This window comes from Psammomys obesus, unplaced genomic scaffold (assembly GCF_907164565.1).
Source record: "Psammomys obesus unplaced genomic scaffold, mPsaObe1.curated_primary_1811, whole genome shotgun sequence".
In the NCBI taxonomy this organism is placed as follows: Eukaryota; Metazoa; Chordata; class Mammalia; order Rodentia; family Muridae; genus Psammomys; species Psammomys obesus.
This window is the reverse complement of record NW_026586662.1, coordinates 7,837,234-7,851,618: the sequence shown is the minus strand read 5'-3', so window position 1 is coordinate 7,851,618 and position 14,385 is coordinate 7,837,234. Positions and strand designations below refer to the sequence as shown.

Below are 14,385 nucleotides of genomic sequence, written 5' to 3'. Positions count from 1 at the left end.
TTAATTTGGAAGCTGAATGAAGAGGGAGAGAAACTTCCTCTGGACTTGCCTTAAGTCGCTGTTAAGGAACTCAGTCGCTTCTCCACTGGAGTGCTCGTTCTTCATCTGGAATCTTTCTCATTGGCTAGAGCTCCTGCTAGGCTAGGAACAAGCTCTCTGTGGATATGACCGTGACAACTGTGTGCACAGTTCTATGGTGCTAGCGGCTATTTCAAAATGGGCTTCCCTACAAAACCATTGTTCTGAACTGACTGTTTTAGGCTATCTTCTTCTACGGAATGTTCACTGTCTGGTTCATGTAGATCCAAGTTCTCTTTTAAAACAGTGGTCTTTCCTCCAAGCCTTCTGCATTTATAACATTTTAACATGTGTTAAGTTGGGTATGATTTTGTTGTTCTTTTGTGGTACTAGAATCTGAATCAAGGGCCTCACCTATTTCATACAAGTGCTTTACCGCTAAGCCCTAGCCTCAGATCACTAAATTGCTGATGACTCTGAATTGGAGTAGTCTTTGAAGCCTGGATTTTACTTCATAAACTATGATAACTTTATTGAATACAGTATTCTTGCATACATAGAGTTACAAACATTGTTTTTTCTTTTGGTACTGGAGATCAGATCAAGGGCCTTGCACAGGCTGAGCATAAACTCTGCTATGGCACTAACCTTCCAGCCCTGCAGACAGTATTGTAAAGGAACCAAACCATTTTCCCTCAAGAGTTTAATTTGATACAGTTGGAAATGTCAACCAGAAGAGTTAATTGTAATTATTTAGAGGTATAAATTTATAAATAACTGTTAAGATAGCATGGATTAAAATTTAATTCTCTTTAGATGTAATTTGAGATCATTTGTTCTCTGTTACAAGATGCTATCTTAATTCTGCAGTGTCTCTTATAGCATCTTAAGTGATAAATGAATGCAAGTTTCTTTATGGTTTATTATTATTATTTTTTTGAAACAGGATCTTATGTAGCTTTGCCAGGCCTCAACTCATTATGTAGCCAAGATCAACTTTGAATTCTTGTTTGCACCTACCAAGTGCTAAGATTACAGGATGTACTACCACACCCTGCTATTTGTGGGTACTTTTAATTATATGGACCAGATATTTTTATATTTTTGACATACTTTTGTGTAGGAATTGATGTCAGTGTATTTCTCAAATAACATTAATACTTTGTTTTTATTATATGTAACTGTGAATGTTTCTGTTCTCAAAACAACAAAATTGTTTATATGCAAACATTAAAATGCTCTTAGTCTTTGGTAGCTAGCATGCTCCTAAGTAGAAATTTAGAATTAGTGTGTTCGTTATTTTGTTAGGATAAATGTGTTTGCTATTTTGTCCTGCTGTGGTGGTGAAAGCCTGGGATGCTTTATTTGTTAACCTCTGTTATTGGTTCATGTCTACAGTAGTAGTGGACGCAGTTTTTGCTGAGAGTTATTGTCTTCTGAATGAGTGCTTTGTTAAGTAGGAGAATCTGCGCTTCACCCTAATAGAGAATGTATTGTTGCCATCACTGCAGTGCATGCAGCCAGTTGAACTCCTTGTCTTTTTCATGATCTAAAAGCCTCAGATGCTCAAACTTTTGTTTGTTTGTTTGTTAGACTTTTTTGGCTCTCATAAACCAAGTATTCCCTGCAGAAGAGGACAGTAAAAAGGATGTGGAAGATAACTGTAAGTATTAAGCTTGAAGTTATTTCTGCATCCCGCAAACTATCTGCTCTTCCAGAAAGTGAGTTAGTGGTTATAGTACAAGAGACTAGGTCAGAGCACACAGCCGTGGCAAGAGCTCCCAGGAGCTTGGAAGGCCTAGGTTTGTTACTGTATCCTGTGTGTACTTCCCTGAAAGAATCTCTTGACTATCTCCTACTGTTATTTTAGATGTGTGTGGGAAGGGTGATGCTTTAGTGTAAAGCTTCAACTAAAAGTCTATTCCTACTGTGTCGAAAATCATTCCAAACCTTACAGTGGGAGGTGAATTCATAGTAATTTAGAAGTTGACCCCAGGAGTCATTTAATATCACTTTTTGGATAAGGCAAACCAACATTAAACAAAACAGAACAACACTGCAGAATAATTTGTAATTGAAAAGTTTATTTCAGAGTGTAATATTAAAACATAGTATTAATTTGACTTATAAACACCTTAAAATACTTGGTGAAAAATAGTCATTGAACAGGGTATATTTATTTTTACATTTTTGACTTTAAGAAGTAATCACATTTCAGTTGTTTTGGGCAGTTTATCACTGTAACAAAATACCTGAAATAATTTCAAAAGGGGGGAAGGTTTGTTTTGGCTCATAGGTTGGGAAACTTCAGTCTCTGATCATTTGACCCCCACTGCATTTGTGCTGTTAGTGAGATGCAGTGCATCATGGCAGGAATATGTGGTCGAGGAAGTTGCTTGCTTCGCTGAGGCCAGGAAGCAAAGAGAGAGCTAAGCCCTTCCACCAGTCCCCACCTCGTAAAGGTCCCATCATCTTGCAACGAAGTATTTGGCCTTAAATACTCTACTGAAAAGAAGATAAGAGAAAGGCATAGGTTTATTCTTAACTGCCTTTCACTGGGCGTGTACAGCTGAATAAACCTGGAAGACTCCATATATGAACACAGGCGTTGGGAAATAGTGCAGTTATGAGGGCACTGTGGGCTGAGGATGAGACAGTCATGGGTTCTGGTTCTGACTTTGGTTGGGAAGCTTATGTGCGAACAGACCACATCACTCTTCTCTTGGGAAGCTCATCTGGGAAGTAGGAGAAGTTCTGCACGTTGAAGGCTTAGCGGTGATGCGTTAAAGATGTTTGGCAGAGCACAGCAGCTGTTATTAGTAGGTCTGAGGACTGAGAAATATTTTCTTCCTTTTCCAAGTTGATAGTTTGTCCGATGAAACAATGTAGTTTTGAGCAATAATCAAAGCAAAATAGAAAGAAAATTATATCATGTTGAAAATAGTAGAAAGTATCTTTCTGTTAACATTTTCTAGGCATGCCAGTGAGATGTCTTAGTGGGTACTGGCACTTGCTGGAAGCCTGAGGACCCGAATTTGAGCCCCAGGACTCACCTGAGGGAAAACCAGAACTAATTCCTACACATGCTGTATCTTACACTGCCACTCCCTACTATATTTATAAACATAACAAAAATTTGGTAGGGTATATAATTCAACAACTAATCCTTTTCCTATATTAACACGTTTTGTTTGAGACATATTCATATGTAGCCAAGTGCAATAGGTTTGTATTTTCCATCCTGTTTTTTGAGTTAATATTTCAAACTCTCCTGTTCCCTTTGCTACCATGTGCTTCACCGCTGTTGCCTTTGCTTACTGTTTACTGTAATTAAACAGAAAATATCACAATTTCATGCTGATCTTAAAATACTATTCTCCTGCATATGATATTTCTCTTATTATACTCACCTGCCAGATGGTGAGAATAAGTACAGAGAGTAGAATTAGAAAGACTCCTAGAAGTGCCCCATGACCCCCAGTCAGTGATTCAGGGACTTCTGCAGCAATGTCTACCTAGCACAGGTCACCTCCCATGATGTTGACATCATTTGTGAGTTCCCTTTACCCTCTCTGTCACTGAACTAGAGCTGTAGTCAATATGCAGGGTCTGAAACACTCAGCTATCTCTAGTCAATACATAAATTTAATGACGTCACAGGTGTTCTTCATTAGACATTTTTGGTACCGTATATGTTTATATCACCAAAATATGTCCAATGGAATAAATTGGGTTTCTACTTCCACACTGTCTTACTTTTAAAAGTCTGTTGAATAGCATGCATGAAGGTATGGTTCAATCCCCAACACTTCCAAAAAGAAAAAAGAAATCAACAAACAATAAACTTAAAGCATTAGGGCCAGTGATATGGCTCAGCTGGTAAAGACGCTTGCAATGCAAGCTTGGCATTCTGAATTCCCTGTCACTGGAACCAACTCCACATAGCAGTCCTCTGACCCACACAGTGCCATGGCATGCATCTCCCATCATGCATGCATGTGTACACGAACTAAAAATATATAATAATGTGTTGCCAGTTCTGGTAGTACCTACCTTTACTCCTAGCTCCTGGGATGGTGGAGCTGGCAGATCTTTGTGAGTTTAAGGCCAGCCTGGTCTGTATAGTGTTTCAGGCCAGCCAGAGCTGCACAGTGAGACTTTGTCTCAAAAAATATTGTTGTTCTTTTGACTCTAGCTAAATCTATACATACTTAGACATAAAAAGTAAGCAATCTAGGTGAAGTAGTGCATGTTAAAAAGCCAAGTCAAGTAACCCTAGGGCTGGCTACTGAGAGAGGGTGGGGTGAAACTAGGTGGGGCAGGGAATTGTTTTTTGGACCTTGTGAACATTCTTGGGTCATGCCACTATGGGAGGTGGTTGAGACTTAACATTTTTCACTCTGACAAACAGCGGATTCTTTTCATGAAAATGGAGATGTCTGAGCAGTGTGACTGGAGGTCCCCCAGCCACTGACAGTCATATTTGATTGAGTGAACAGATGCCCTTGAGAAGGCAGGTGGGGAGTAAGGGCTGGGTGAAGAGAGTAGCGTTAGCAGCCATCCACATGTCAGTACAGGGTTACACCCTGGCTTTGACAGGGTGTGTGCCCTGTGTATCCACAGTTCTCACTTAGAGGAGGCAGATGCTAGTGTGCAAGCAGGTGTTTCAGAGGAATGTGAGATGTGGGGAGAGGCTCAGCAGAATGTTTTGAATAAAAAAACAGCAATGTGTAGATGAGGCTTCTGGGGGATGGGAGCAGGAGAAGAATAGGGATGTAGAATGAAGGTGACCTCTCTGCCTGAGTCCTTCCAAGCCTTTCCTCAGCTCAACTGTTAAGAGCCCCAACCTACTTCTTACTCTCTTATTCTGCTTCCAGAGGCATCAGAGAGCCTTTGTGCCTTTGGAAAGTACTCTGACTGCATTGTCTACTTGCAGACGTTTGCCAAGATAGTCCAGCAAGAGACTCTTGTAGGCACCATTGACGTGTATACTAGGGATGCAAGCACTGCAGACTATCTTCAGTGAGGGGCCATGTAAAACAAGTGAACTGTGTAGCATCTTGCCCTTAATATTTGGTTTAATAAATAAAACCAGAAGAAGAAGAAGAGTGCTTTCTAATCCTGACAGTTGTGAAAAGCATCAGATAGAAATTACAGTACAGTGGCTGGCTCTTTGATCACCTTTCCCTGAGCAGCCTGACCAGACCACAGAGGAAGAATGAAAGACAGTCCTAATGAGACCTGATAGGCTAGGGTCAGATGGAAGGGGAAGAGGTCCTCCCCTATCAGAGGACTGGAGAAGGGGTATGGGAGGCGATGATGGAGAAAGGGATTGGGAGGGGATGAGGGTGGGGCTACAGCTGGGATACAAAGTAAATAAATTGTAATAAATAAAAAATAATATTAAAAAATAAATTACAAAGAAGAGACTAGCTGTGGAGGTGGTGAGGTTGGAGAAGTAGCAGTTTGATATAGGTTTGTATTCTATATTAAAGTATCATTTTTGAGAAAGTGACTTGCAAAGATATATAGCTTTTTTATATATCTAGAGATGGAGAGGATGTTGTAGGCAGAGATAATACATGAATAGGTTGTGGATGTGATAACTAGCTCAGTTTATGAACAAGTTAGACATTAATACAGGCTATAAAAATTATAAAATCAACCATTTGAAAATGTGTTTATTAAGGGCCTTGAATAGATTTTAAGATAAGTGTTTGTAGTTGATTGAACCCCAGCGATGTTTTTTGAGATGGAGGGAAATTTAGTGAGTGCTGTAATTTAGTCAGTCCACTCTGCTGTCTGGATTGGAGAGAAGAGAGATTAAAGCAGTAGACACATAAGAGGTCACTATAACCACAAAAGAGGTAGTGTGACCTCACTGCAGTGTAGGTGTAAAAAAGGAGGGAGAGGCGTCAGGGACTCAGATTGTGTTATCATCAGTACACATACCATGAACTTGGCAATAGGCTAGCTCTTTTGTTTATGTGATGTGAAGACTTGGAAACTGACTTCAAGTGGGAGGACACAAGGAGGTGGCTCTGATGTTGACTTCAGTTTTCAGTTTGGATAACTGAGAAAATTATGGTCCCAACAGCAAGCAGAGTAGGTAAGAGGAGTGAGGCTCCACATGTAATGGAAATGAAGCAGAGGGGATGGGAGTGTGTAGGGACTAGATAGGGAAGAACCTGGGGCGGATCACAACAGAACAGAAAAACAAGGTATCTACTCTGATTCTGAACTTGACTCATAAATATGCTGGATTAAAATGTGCATAATGTCTCCTGGCCCATTTCTCTCTTATAAGTCATTGTGAGAGACTATCTGAATGATCTGATGGTCCCTTACCAGTCTAAAACTGTATCCTTTTTGTTTTATCTGTAAGCCTCTGAGCGTTGGACTGGATGACTGGATCAGCATCTCATATATATCTACAGTAGTTCTTTACACTTGATTGATTGTTGGTGTTTAAGCCTGTCCTCAGCATTGTACATACTCACTGGTACTCATTATTTATAATGCCCGTGGCTGGAAATGTATCATCTAAAGTTCTCGCAGATGTATGTAAACAAGATTTATTTTAACTGTTCTACTAATGCAATGTACCCCAGATAGATTTGCTTTACACTAGCCCATGGGGTTTTATGTGTATCTCTGTTCTAAAAACATGGGATTAAATCTACCCTAACAAGTGAATTTTAAACTGGGATCAAAGTGATTATTGTTAGCATAATGTGTTTTATTGTACCTTTTGTTTTTCAACTCTCTAATTCAAAGCTCTGTCTTAGGTTCACTGATGTACTTGAATGAAGCCACACTCCTCCATAATGTCAAAGTTCGGTACAGTAAAGACAGAATCTATGTAAGTATTTGACCAATGTCTTCAGTTCTCGTGGGTATCTTACATACACGTTTGCTTTTGCCCTGATTGATATGAGTGTGATGGACATGAGAGTTCTAATGTGCATTCTCCACACAGTGCTCCCCATGAGTCCACTACACAGTGGGTACTTAAAATCCACAGAATGAGAGAATGAATTCAGAGAACTAAGTACCCTATTTCAGGTGTACAAAGGTTCAATTTGAGTGTTTAAACAAAACTGTTTTGGAGTTTGAGTTATTTTTGGTAAAAGTCTAAGATCTGTTTAATTTCACTTTTTACAGTGCACAGAGAATTTAAGGCAGCCTGTGTGTATTGAAGTAAAAACATAAACTAAATGAGGAAGAATATGTAAATTAGAATAGAAGGCAATAGCTGGAGAAGTATCAGATACTCTTCATGGTACCTAAATAACTTTAGGATTTCATTAGCCCTTAGATGCTGGCCCTTAAATGTCCAGATCATTAAACACAAAGAAAGACAATGCTTTCAGTGTTTTAATTAGAATTATTCGTTGGACACACATGAGATTTTATTCTGCTATGATCTGGTCATAGATTCTTTTGTTGGCTGCAGATAGATTACCATACTCTGGTACCCTGTTATAAAGATGGGCCTTCATTATTTTTGAACGAAGCACGCACATGGCTTCTTTGACACTTACAAGATCAAATGACAGTCTTAATCTTTTATATCACTATCAGTTTGCCTAATTGTACTTACTTAATTCTGACTAAATTACATTTAGTCTTTGCCACCTGTCTAAGGAGTGACAGCTGGGAAACAGAACTAATGGAGTCTGTCCCAGAGAAATCTACCTGCCTCCTGGTTTTGCATGCTGTTACGATTTCACTTTCCTGAATTTTACCATTGAATTCAACCAAGGAAAGAATATGTTTACGTGTGAATAGAGGTCTTTTTTGGTAGGAATATTTTCAGAGGCAACATATATTCAATTCTTTAGCTTACAGTTGAACAAACTGTAATGTTTACTAAGTGTTGTTTTAGACAGTGAAGTAACAAAGTTTAAAAGTCCGCTGAAACAGTTTAACTTGTAGTAAACCAGTGAAAATTAACATGGATGTACCCTGGAGGCTGCCTTTTCTCAGTAGGACTCAAGACCAGTGTTGTCAGGGTTGCCTGCAGCCAGGAGTGGTATGTTCTTTTCTCTTAGCCACTTAGGCCCTATAGTTAGAAAGTCATTGAATGTGGGTAATCCATAACTGCATCTATTATTATTATAAAATCTTAACAAAGGTGCCAATTACTATTTTATATACATGCATAATTATGTTAAGGAAGCAATTTAGAGTAATAGTTTAAACTTGACATTTTGTACTTAACAGAATCATTACCCTCCCTTAGATTTGAGTGAAATAGTAGGTGAACCTTATTTAATATTTTCATGTTGCTGAAATCTCTGATCCTTTACCTTTGTCCTTATTTTATTTTAGATTTGTTTATTTTTATTTTATGTGTATGTGTGTTTTGTCTGCACGTATATTTGTGCAGCCTGTGTATGACTAGTGCCTGTGGAGGTCAGAAGAGGGTATCAAATCTTCTGTTAGAATTATGTATGTGCTGGGCTTGGTGGCACACACCGTTAATCCCAGGCAGAGGGCAGAGGCAGGCAGATCTCTGTGAGTTTGAGACCATCCCGGCATACAAAGAGAGTCCAAGACAGTCAGGGATTGTTACACAGAGAAACCCTGTCTTGTACAACAGAAGAAAACAACAACAACAACAACAACAACAAAAGAATTATGTATGGTGGTGAGCCACCATGTGGGTGCTGGGAGACCAATTCTGGGCTCTGTATTTGAACAGCCAGTGCTGAGCCACCTCTTCAGCCCTTCTATTCTCATTACTCACTCTTCTGTAGCAAACGAATTTTAGGGCATGTGTGCAGTTTGACAGCTCAGGATACTTACAGTACTTCTCTTCTACAGTTGAAAAGAGAAAGCATAGCCTTGGATACCTCAGTTTTATCAGTTTTACTAAACTACAACTCTCTACCCATGTAGGAGTTTTGTAAGTTCTCCTAGTACATTTCTATGGTCTTTAAAAACCAAATTCAATTTCAAATTTAAAAAGAAATTCACGGCGCTCATGAGACAGTTACCCACTAGTGGTTAGCATGTGGTGCGTTGAAGAACTCCCAACACCAAGTGGTTGCTTCAGAGCTATGCCACTCCTGAGCATTCACTGACCGGGGAGGCTCAGAAGCAGAGAAAGGTCATTCAGATGCTTTAGGAGCAGGATAAGTAGACTGAAGATATCGGTGACTGGAACTGAGCTGTAGGCCCCGGCTCGGGGACTCTAAGTGGAGTCATCGGGACAAGCCTGGAGGGAGATTTAGAGACTCAGATTTTGTGGGTGGTGATATGGTGAAGCCATGTACCCGAGAGAACTTTTTTTTTTTTTTTTTTTAAAGAGACACAGGGAAGTGGAATTTAAAATCTTAATTTTGAAGGTGTTGATCTTGAAATGACTGTGGAATGACAGTATAAAAACATTTATGTGGAAATAGGTATTTCTTTGGAATTTTAGAAACGGCGGGCTCTGTAAAATTGGAAAATTTAATTTAGATTCAGAATATTAATATTAATTTTATAATTTGTTAATATTAATATTTACTTAATTTAGAATATTTAATTTAGAGATAGAAATGTCAATTTTGAAGTTTTGTTTGTATGAAAATCAAAGGTCTCTATTGACTTTTTCGTGCTTACCTTGTTTACTTTTGAAGGAAAGTAATAACTAGAAATTTTATTTTTTTGCCTTTACTACTTAGACATATGTCGCCAACATTCTGATTGCAGTGAACCCATACTTTGATATACCTAAAATATATTCTTCAGATACAATAAAGTCATATCAAGGAAAATCTCTAGGGACAATGCCACCTCATGTCTTTGCAATTGGTAAGTTGTGTTTTAATTTTTGTCTTGTCCAAACCCCAGAAATCTTGTCCTAAGGTTGGCAGGAGTAGGATAACTACCTCATCCTTGCCCTGGGCTTGTATGTCTCCGCACTGGAAGCTCTGTGCCCCCATCTTTGCCCCCCCCTTTCCAGGAGGTCACATATCCTGGTGGCCAGGTTAAACTTCCTCTCCCCTTGTAAGGTCATGTCTGGCAGCATCTGGAATTCCTCCTCCTGCAAATGAGGCATTCTCCAGCACCCTGGCCTTGACCAGCGATGTAAAACCTCTACCGACCCCCCTAAAGGTTTAGGTAGCCTTTGTTTCCCTCAGTTCAACAAGCTGTCTCACTGAAACTGCCCACTTGAGAAGTCTGTTTCTTGCTGCGCTCACTGCTGCCTGAGGTCTCTCTCACCCTCAGCTGTTTCTGCCCCTGCGTCCCCTCTCAGGATCATCCCACTGGTTGGGGTCATGGGCTGTAATAGGTGGGAAAGCAGAGCCTGAATGACATTATATCATCCAAATTTACTAGATTCTTAAAATTGTTTTGAGTCTTTTTAAAGGATCTCATCGTATATATTTATTGTGCCTGGTAGTGTGTTACATAAGGATGTTTTCATACAGGTGTGTACTGTTCTTCCTACATATGCTTCCTCCCTCACCCCCTTGGATGCTCTTCTTTTCTGCTCTTCTCTTGCTAGTCCAGTTTCATCTCTACTTCCATGTAATACTTACATGTCATTTTATGTATCTATATAAAATCTAGGCACTGCATTGAGAAAACTCAACACTGTCTTGGTTTGCTCCATTTGATATTCTCTAGTTATGTCTATTTTTCTGTAAATTACATAATTTTTTTATGGCTGGAAAATTTTCTATACCATATTTTTCTTATCTATTCCTGTGTTGTTGGACATCTAGGTTGGTCCCAAAACTTAGGTATTGTGAGCTGTGCTGTGGAAAATATCGATGTGCAAGTACCTCTGTGGTCTCTTGACTTGGAGTCCCTTGGGTAAATACCTAGCAGTAAAAATTGTTCTTTTTAATTCAAGAAAAAAAATGTGTATACTGATTACATTTTATTCGCTTTGTATCCCAGCTGTAGCTTCCTTCTTCATTTCCTTCCAATCCCACCCTCCCTCCCTCATCTCCTTCCATGCCCCTCTCCAAGTCCATATTCTGAATAGCCACTGTGGGTGAGAGGGAAAGGAAAAAGTTCTGTGGGACTAGTGATTTGTGTTGGGCTGACAGAGAAACAAGAGAGGAGGGAAAAATAAACAGAAGGGAGAACAATACGTACAAGGTGAGGGTAAGGCAGATTGGACTACAGGTAGAATGAAAAGAGAGAGAGGAGTATACCAATCAAATAACCTAAAAGAATTCAGGCCTAAGAAGACTGAGATATGGAGACCCACACACTAGGCTAGCCTATGGTCTGTGGGAAAGCAAAGAAAGGAAAGAAGAGATACTATAAAACAAGAGATGAGAAGGGGAGAGGGAGAAAAAAAGACACGGGGAAGATAAGACAGGAGAACAGAGGTGCCTTTCTAGACTGACAGTGGATATTAAATGAAGAGAAAGGACACATAGAGGGGAGAGAGCTGGGTGAGGGTAGAGTTTGAGTGCAGTCTCCCTGGTGTTGAGGCAGTATTTCCTCTCAGGCTCTCTCTCAGCTGCCTGGCATACCTGGGCAGTCCTTCGCGGGTCAGGCCACAGGTGCTGGTCCCACGCCTAGCCAGTCCTTCAGGTGCCAGGTTGCAAATGTTGTTCTCTTAGTTACTTTATTTAATAAAAGATATCATTCACTGAACCTGCATTTTGCAAGACCTGTATGCCTCTTGGGTTTATTCATTTTGTTAGGAGCTTGTGTCACACACAGGGAGGGCCTGAATACTTCGTAGCTAACTCATGGACCAGTCATGCATTATTATTTATCAAATGCCGGTGCCCTTTTGAGGTGTGCCTGCCCCACTGAAAGCAGTTTAATAAAAGATGCTTAAGAGTACTTTTTGAGTGAGTGATCGAGTGAGAGAGAGACTCAAATACAGCAGGCTAACTTTGAGCACATCACGAGTTGAGTCAGGTTTTGAACTTCTGATCTTCCTGTCTCTACCTTCTGAATGCTGGGATTGCCAGTGTGTGTCACCATGTCTGTCTGGCTCTAATGGTATTTTCAATCCTTATTGTAGGAGCCTTTTAAAAATTGATTTTATTTGGGTTCTTATATCTCTATCTCCTTTTTCCACTCCAGTCTCTTCCAACACCCCAACACCAGGTAGGAGAGAAAGGTTAGTGGGGAGAGGGAGCATAGGTCTCTTAGGCTACTTCCTGCTGGTTAGGGTTGATGGGTTCCTTGGGGCAAGTCTGATCTTTGTAGTTAGGATATGTCCAAGGTTTCATCAAACTGCAACAACAACCCAGAGCAGCAGGGGGGAGCTGCTAGCAGCCTTCTTCTTCCTTCAAGTGCCCTGTCCTTTCCTGGGCTCTAGCATTTATTTCTTCTCAGAGTCTCCTGAATGAAACTATCAGCCGCTGTCAAAGATCACACCCTTCTCAAGCCCACACGAGGCAAATAGTCTTCTGTTGTGGAAAATCTGAAGCAGCCTCATTTCCCACACCTGGGATTACAACAAAAACATGTTTACATAGCATAACTGAGTTTTTAAAGGCACCAAAACTTCACTACTCTTATGATCAACTCCATCTCAAAGGTGGTCTCTTTTACAACTCTGGGACGAGGCTTCCTCTGTATAATTTCGGGCATCACTTGTAAATATCTTACTTGGTCAAATTGGAATTGTTTTTTATTTTTTATTTTTATTTTTAGCCAGGGTTTCTTTGTGTAGCCTCGGCTGTGCTGGAACTCACTCGGTAGACCACACTGGCCTTGAATGCAGAGATCCTCCTGCCTCTGCCTCTTGAGTGCTGGGATTAAAGGCCTGTGCCACTACCACCTGGCAAGACTCAAGTTTCTTCCCTCCATGGTCTTGCACATTACAGTATTTCAAGTGGTAGATGTTTCTTATCCATGAGGAACCTAAATGGGAAGGCAGTAGTGTCCATCGTGACTTTCTCAGCTCCTCATCCTGAAGACCTCACTTCTGAGGTGCAGAGGGCTGGAGTAACCGGTCAGCATTAGAGCTTACAGTCCACGTTTCTGCTGACAAATTCAGATGTGTTGGCTAAGCCGTTGTATTCAGACATAGCAGCAGCTGGGCATCCTATTTTGGTACTGTTTCTTGTGTGGTCTGTTTCTCCTTGGACTTTCCCCGGTGCATGTGTTTTGGCGTAACTAGGCTTCACTTCTAGACTTGGTTATTGCTTATAAGGCGGAATAAACATGCTAGCCTGAAGCAGTGCAACACCCTACTGACTCACGGTTCTCAGATGCGCTGATGACCATTTGTGTGTTCTCTTATCAGCCTACAAAGTGCACAGTCATTAAACCTGAACATCACGAGGCTTGTCTCTGGAGAAAACCTAAATGTTTAAAAATGAAAATGAACAAGCTTTTATTTTTAGCCTTTCCATTTGCAAGGTGTTTAGAACGGCGATATGAGGGAAGGTGTAGGAAGACTTCTGGAGATGGGACAGTGCGAACTGTGTGCTGCTTATGGTGCTATTTGTCAGTCTTGTGTCACAGCTGAATTATTTCTCCATCAAGAAACTGGTTACTTAGCTCAAAATCTGGGAAGTTCAAAATCCACAGCATGGCACAGACTCAGTGGTACGGACCACCTCTTGGCTCCACCTCCTCATAGCGCAGAGCAATGGCCACAGGAACACCAACCAGAAGTAGAGGCTCAGAGATCAGAGCACAGAAAGGCTGTAAGAGCAGAGGTGCTGGCTGACTGTAAGGACACAATGTTTTCTAAATACAGTTGGAGGTCCCAGGCTTGCTTTTTTTTCTTAATAACAAGCCTCTTGTGAGAACTCAAGGAGTAGGTGAGAAACCACCTCTTCATAGTATGTCTCCAGTGACCTTCTAGGGGTCCTCCTTCCCAAAGGTTCTCTTCCTTTCAGCAGCACCGCTTGGTAGGCAGACGCTTCAGTCACTGTGGAATACCCACGCAATACTGCTTGTAGCTTGCTCGTAGAGTAAAAGCCATTTGTAAAGCTATTTTTGTTCTTATGGGTAGCACATGTTTGGGATGAGAAATAATTATCTCTTCGAGCCAGATTGCTTTGGAACTCTTTTTTGGATGTTCATTTTGCAAAAATGAGCTTATGATGACACTTTCAGAGGAAATTACATCATGTATTTTTCTCATATTCTCTCCTTTTTTGCCATAAATTTTATTAATTTATTTTTTATTAATTACAATTTATTCACTTTGTATCCCAGCTGTAGCCCCCTCCCTCATCATCTCCCACCTGCCCTCCCTATTCTCCCTTGACTCTCCTCCAATCCACTGATAGGAGAGGTCCTTCTCCCCTTCCATCTAACCCTAGCCTATCAGGTCTCATCAACACTGGCTGCATTGTCTTCCTCTGTGGAGTAAGGCTGCTTCCCGATAAGGGAGAGGTGATTAAAGAGCGAGCCACTGAGTTCATGTCAGAGACAGCC

The 14,385-nt window shown here is 40.6% G+C and overlaps 1 protein-coding gene across 5 annotated transcripts in view; it reads left to right on the top strand.

Annotated features, from left to right (window-relative positions):
• Positions 1-14,385, top strand: part of Myo6 (myosin VI) — a 142,120-nt gene that overhangs the window by 58,090 nt on the left and 69,645 nt on the right. For all 5 annotated transcript variants that reach the window (XM_055602552.1, XM_055602555.1, XM_055602554.1 and 2 more), the window contains exons 3-5: positions 1,612-1,681; positions 6,807-6,880; positions 9,693-9,822. In XM_055602552.1, the coding sequence (XP_055458527.1) occupies positions 1,612-1,681; positions 6,807-6,880; positions 9,693-9,822 (274 nt within the window). The remainder of the gene's footprint in view (positions 1-1,611; positions 1,682-6,806; positions 6,881-9,692; positions 9,823-14,385) is intronic.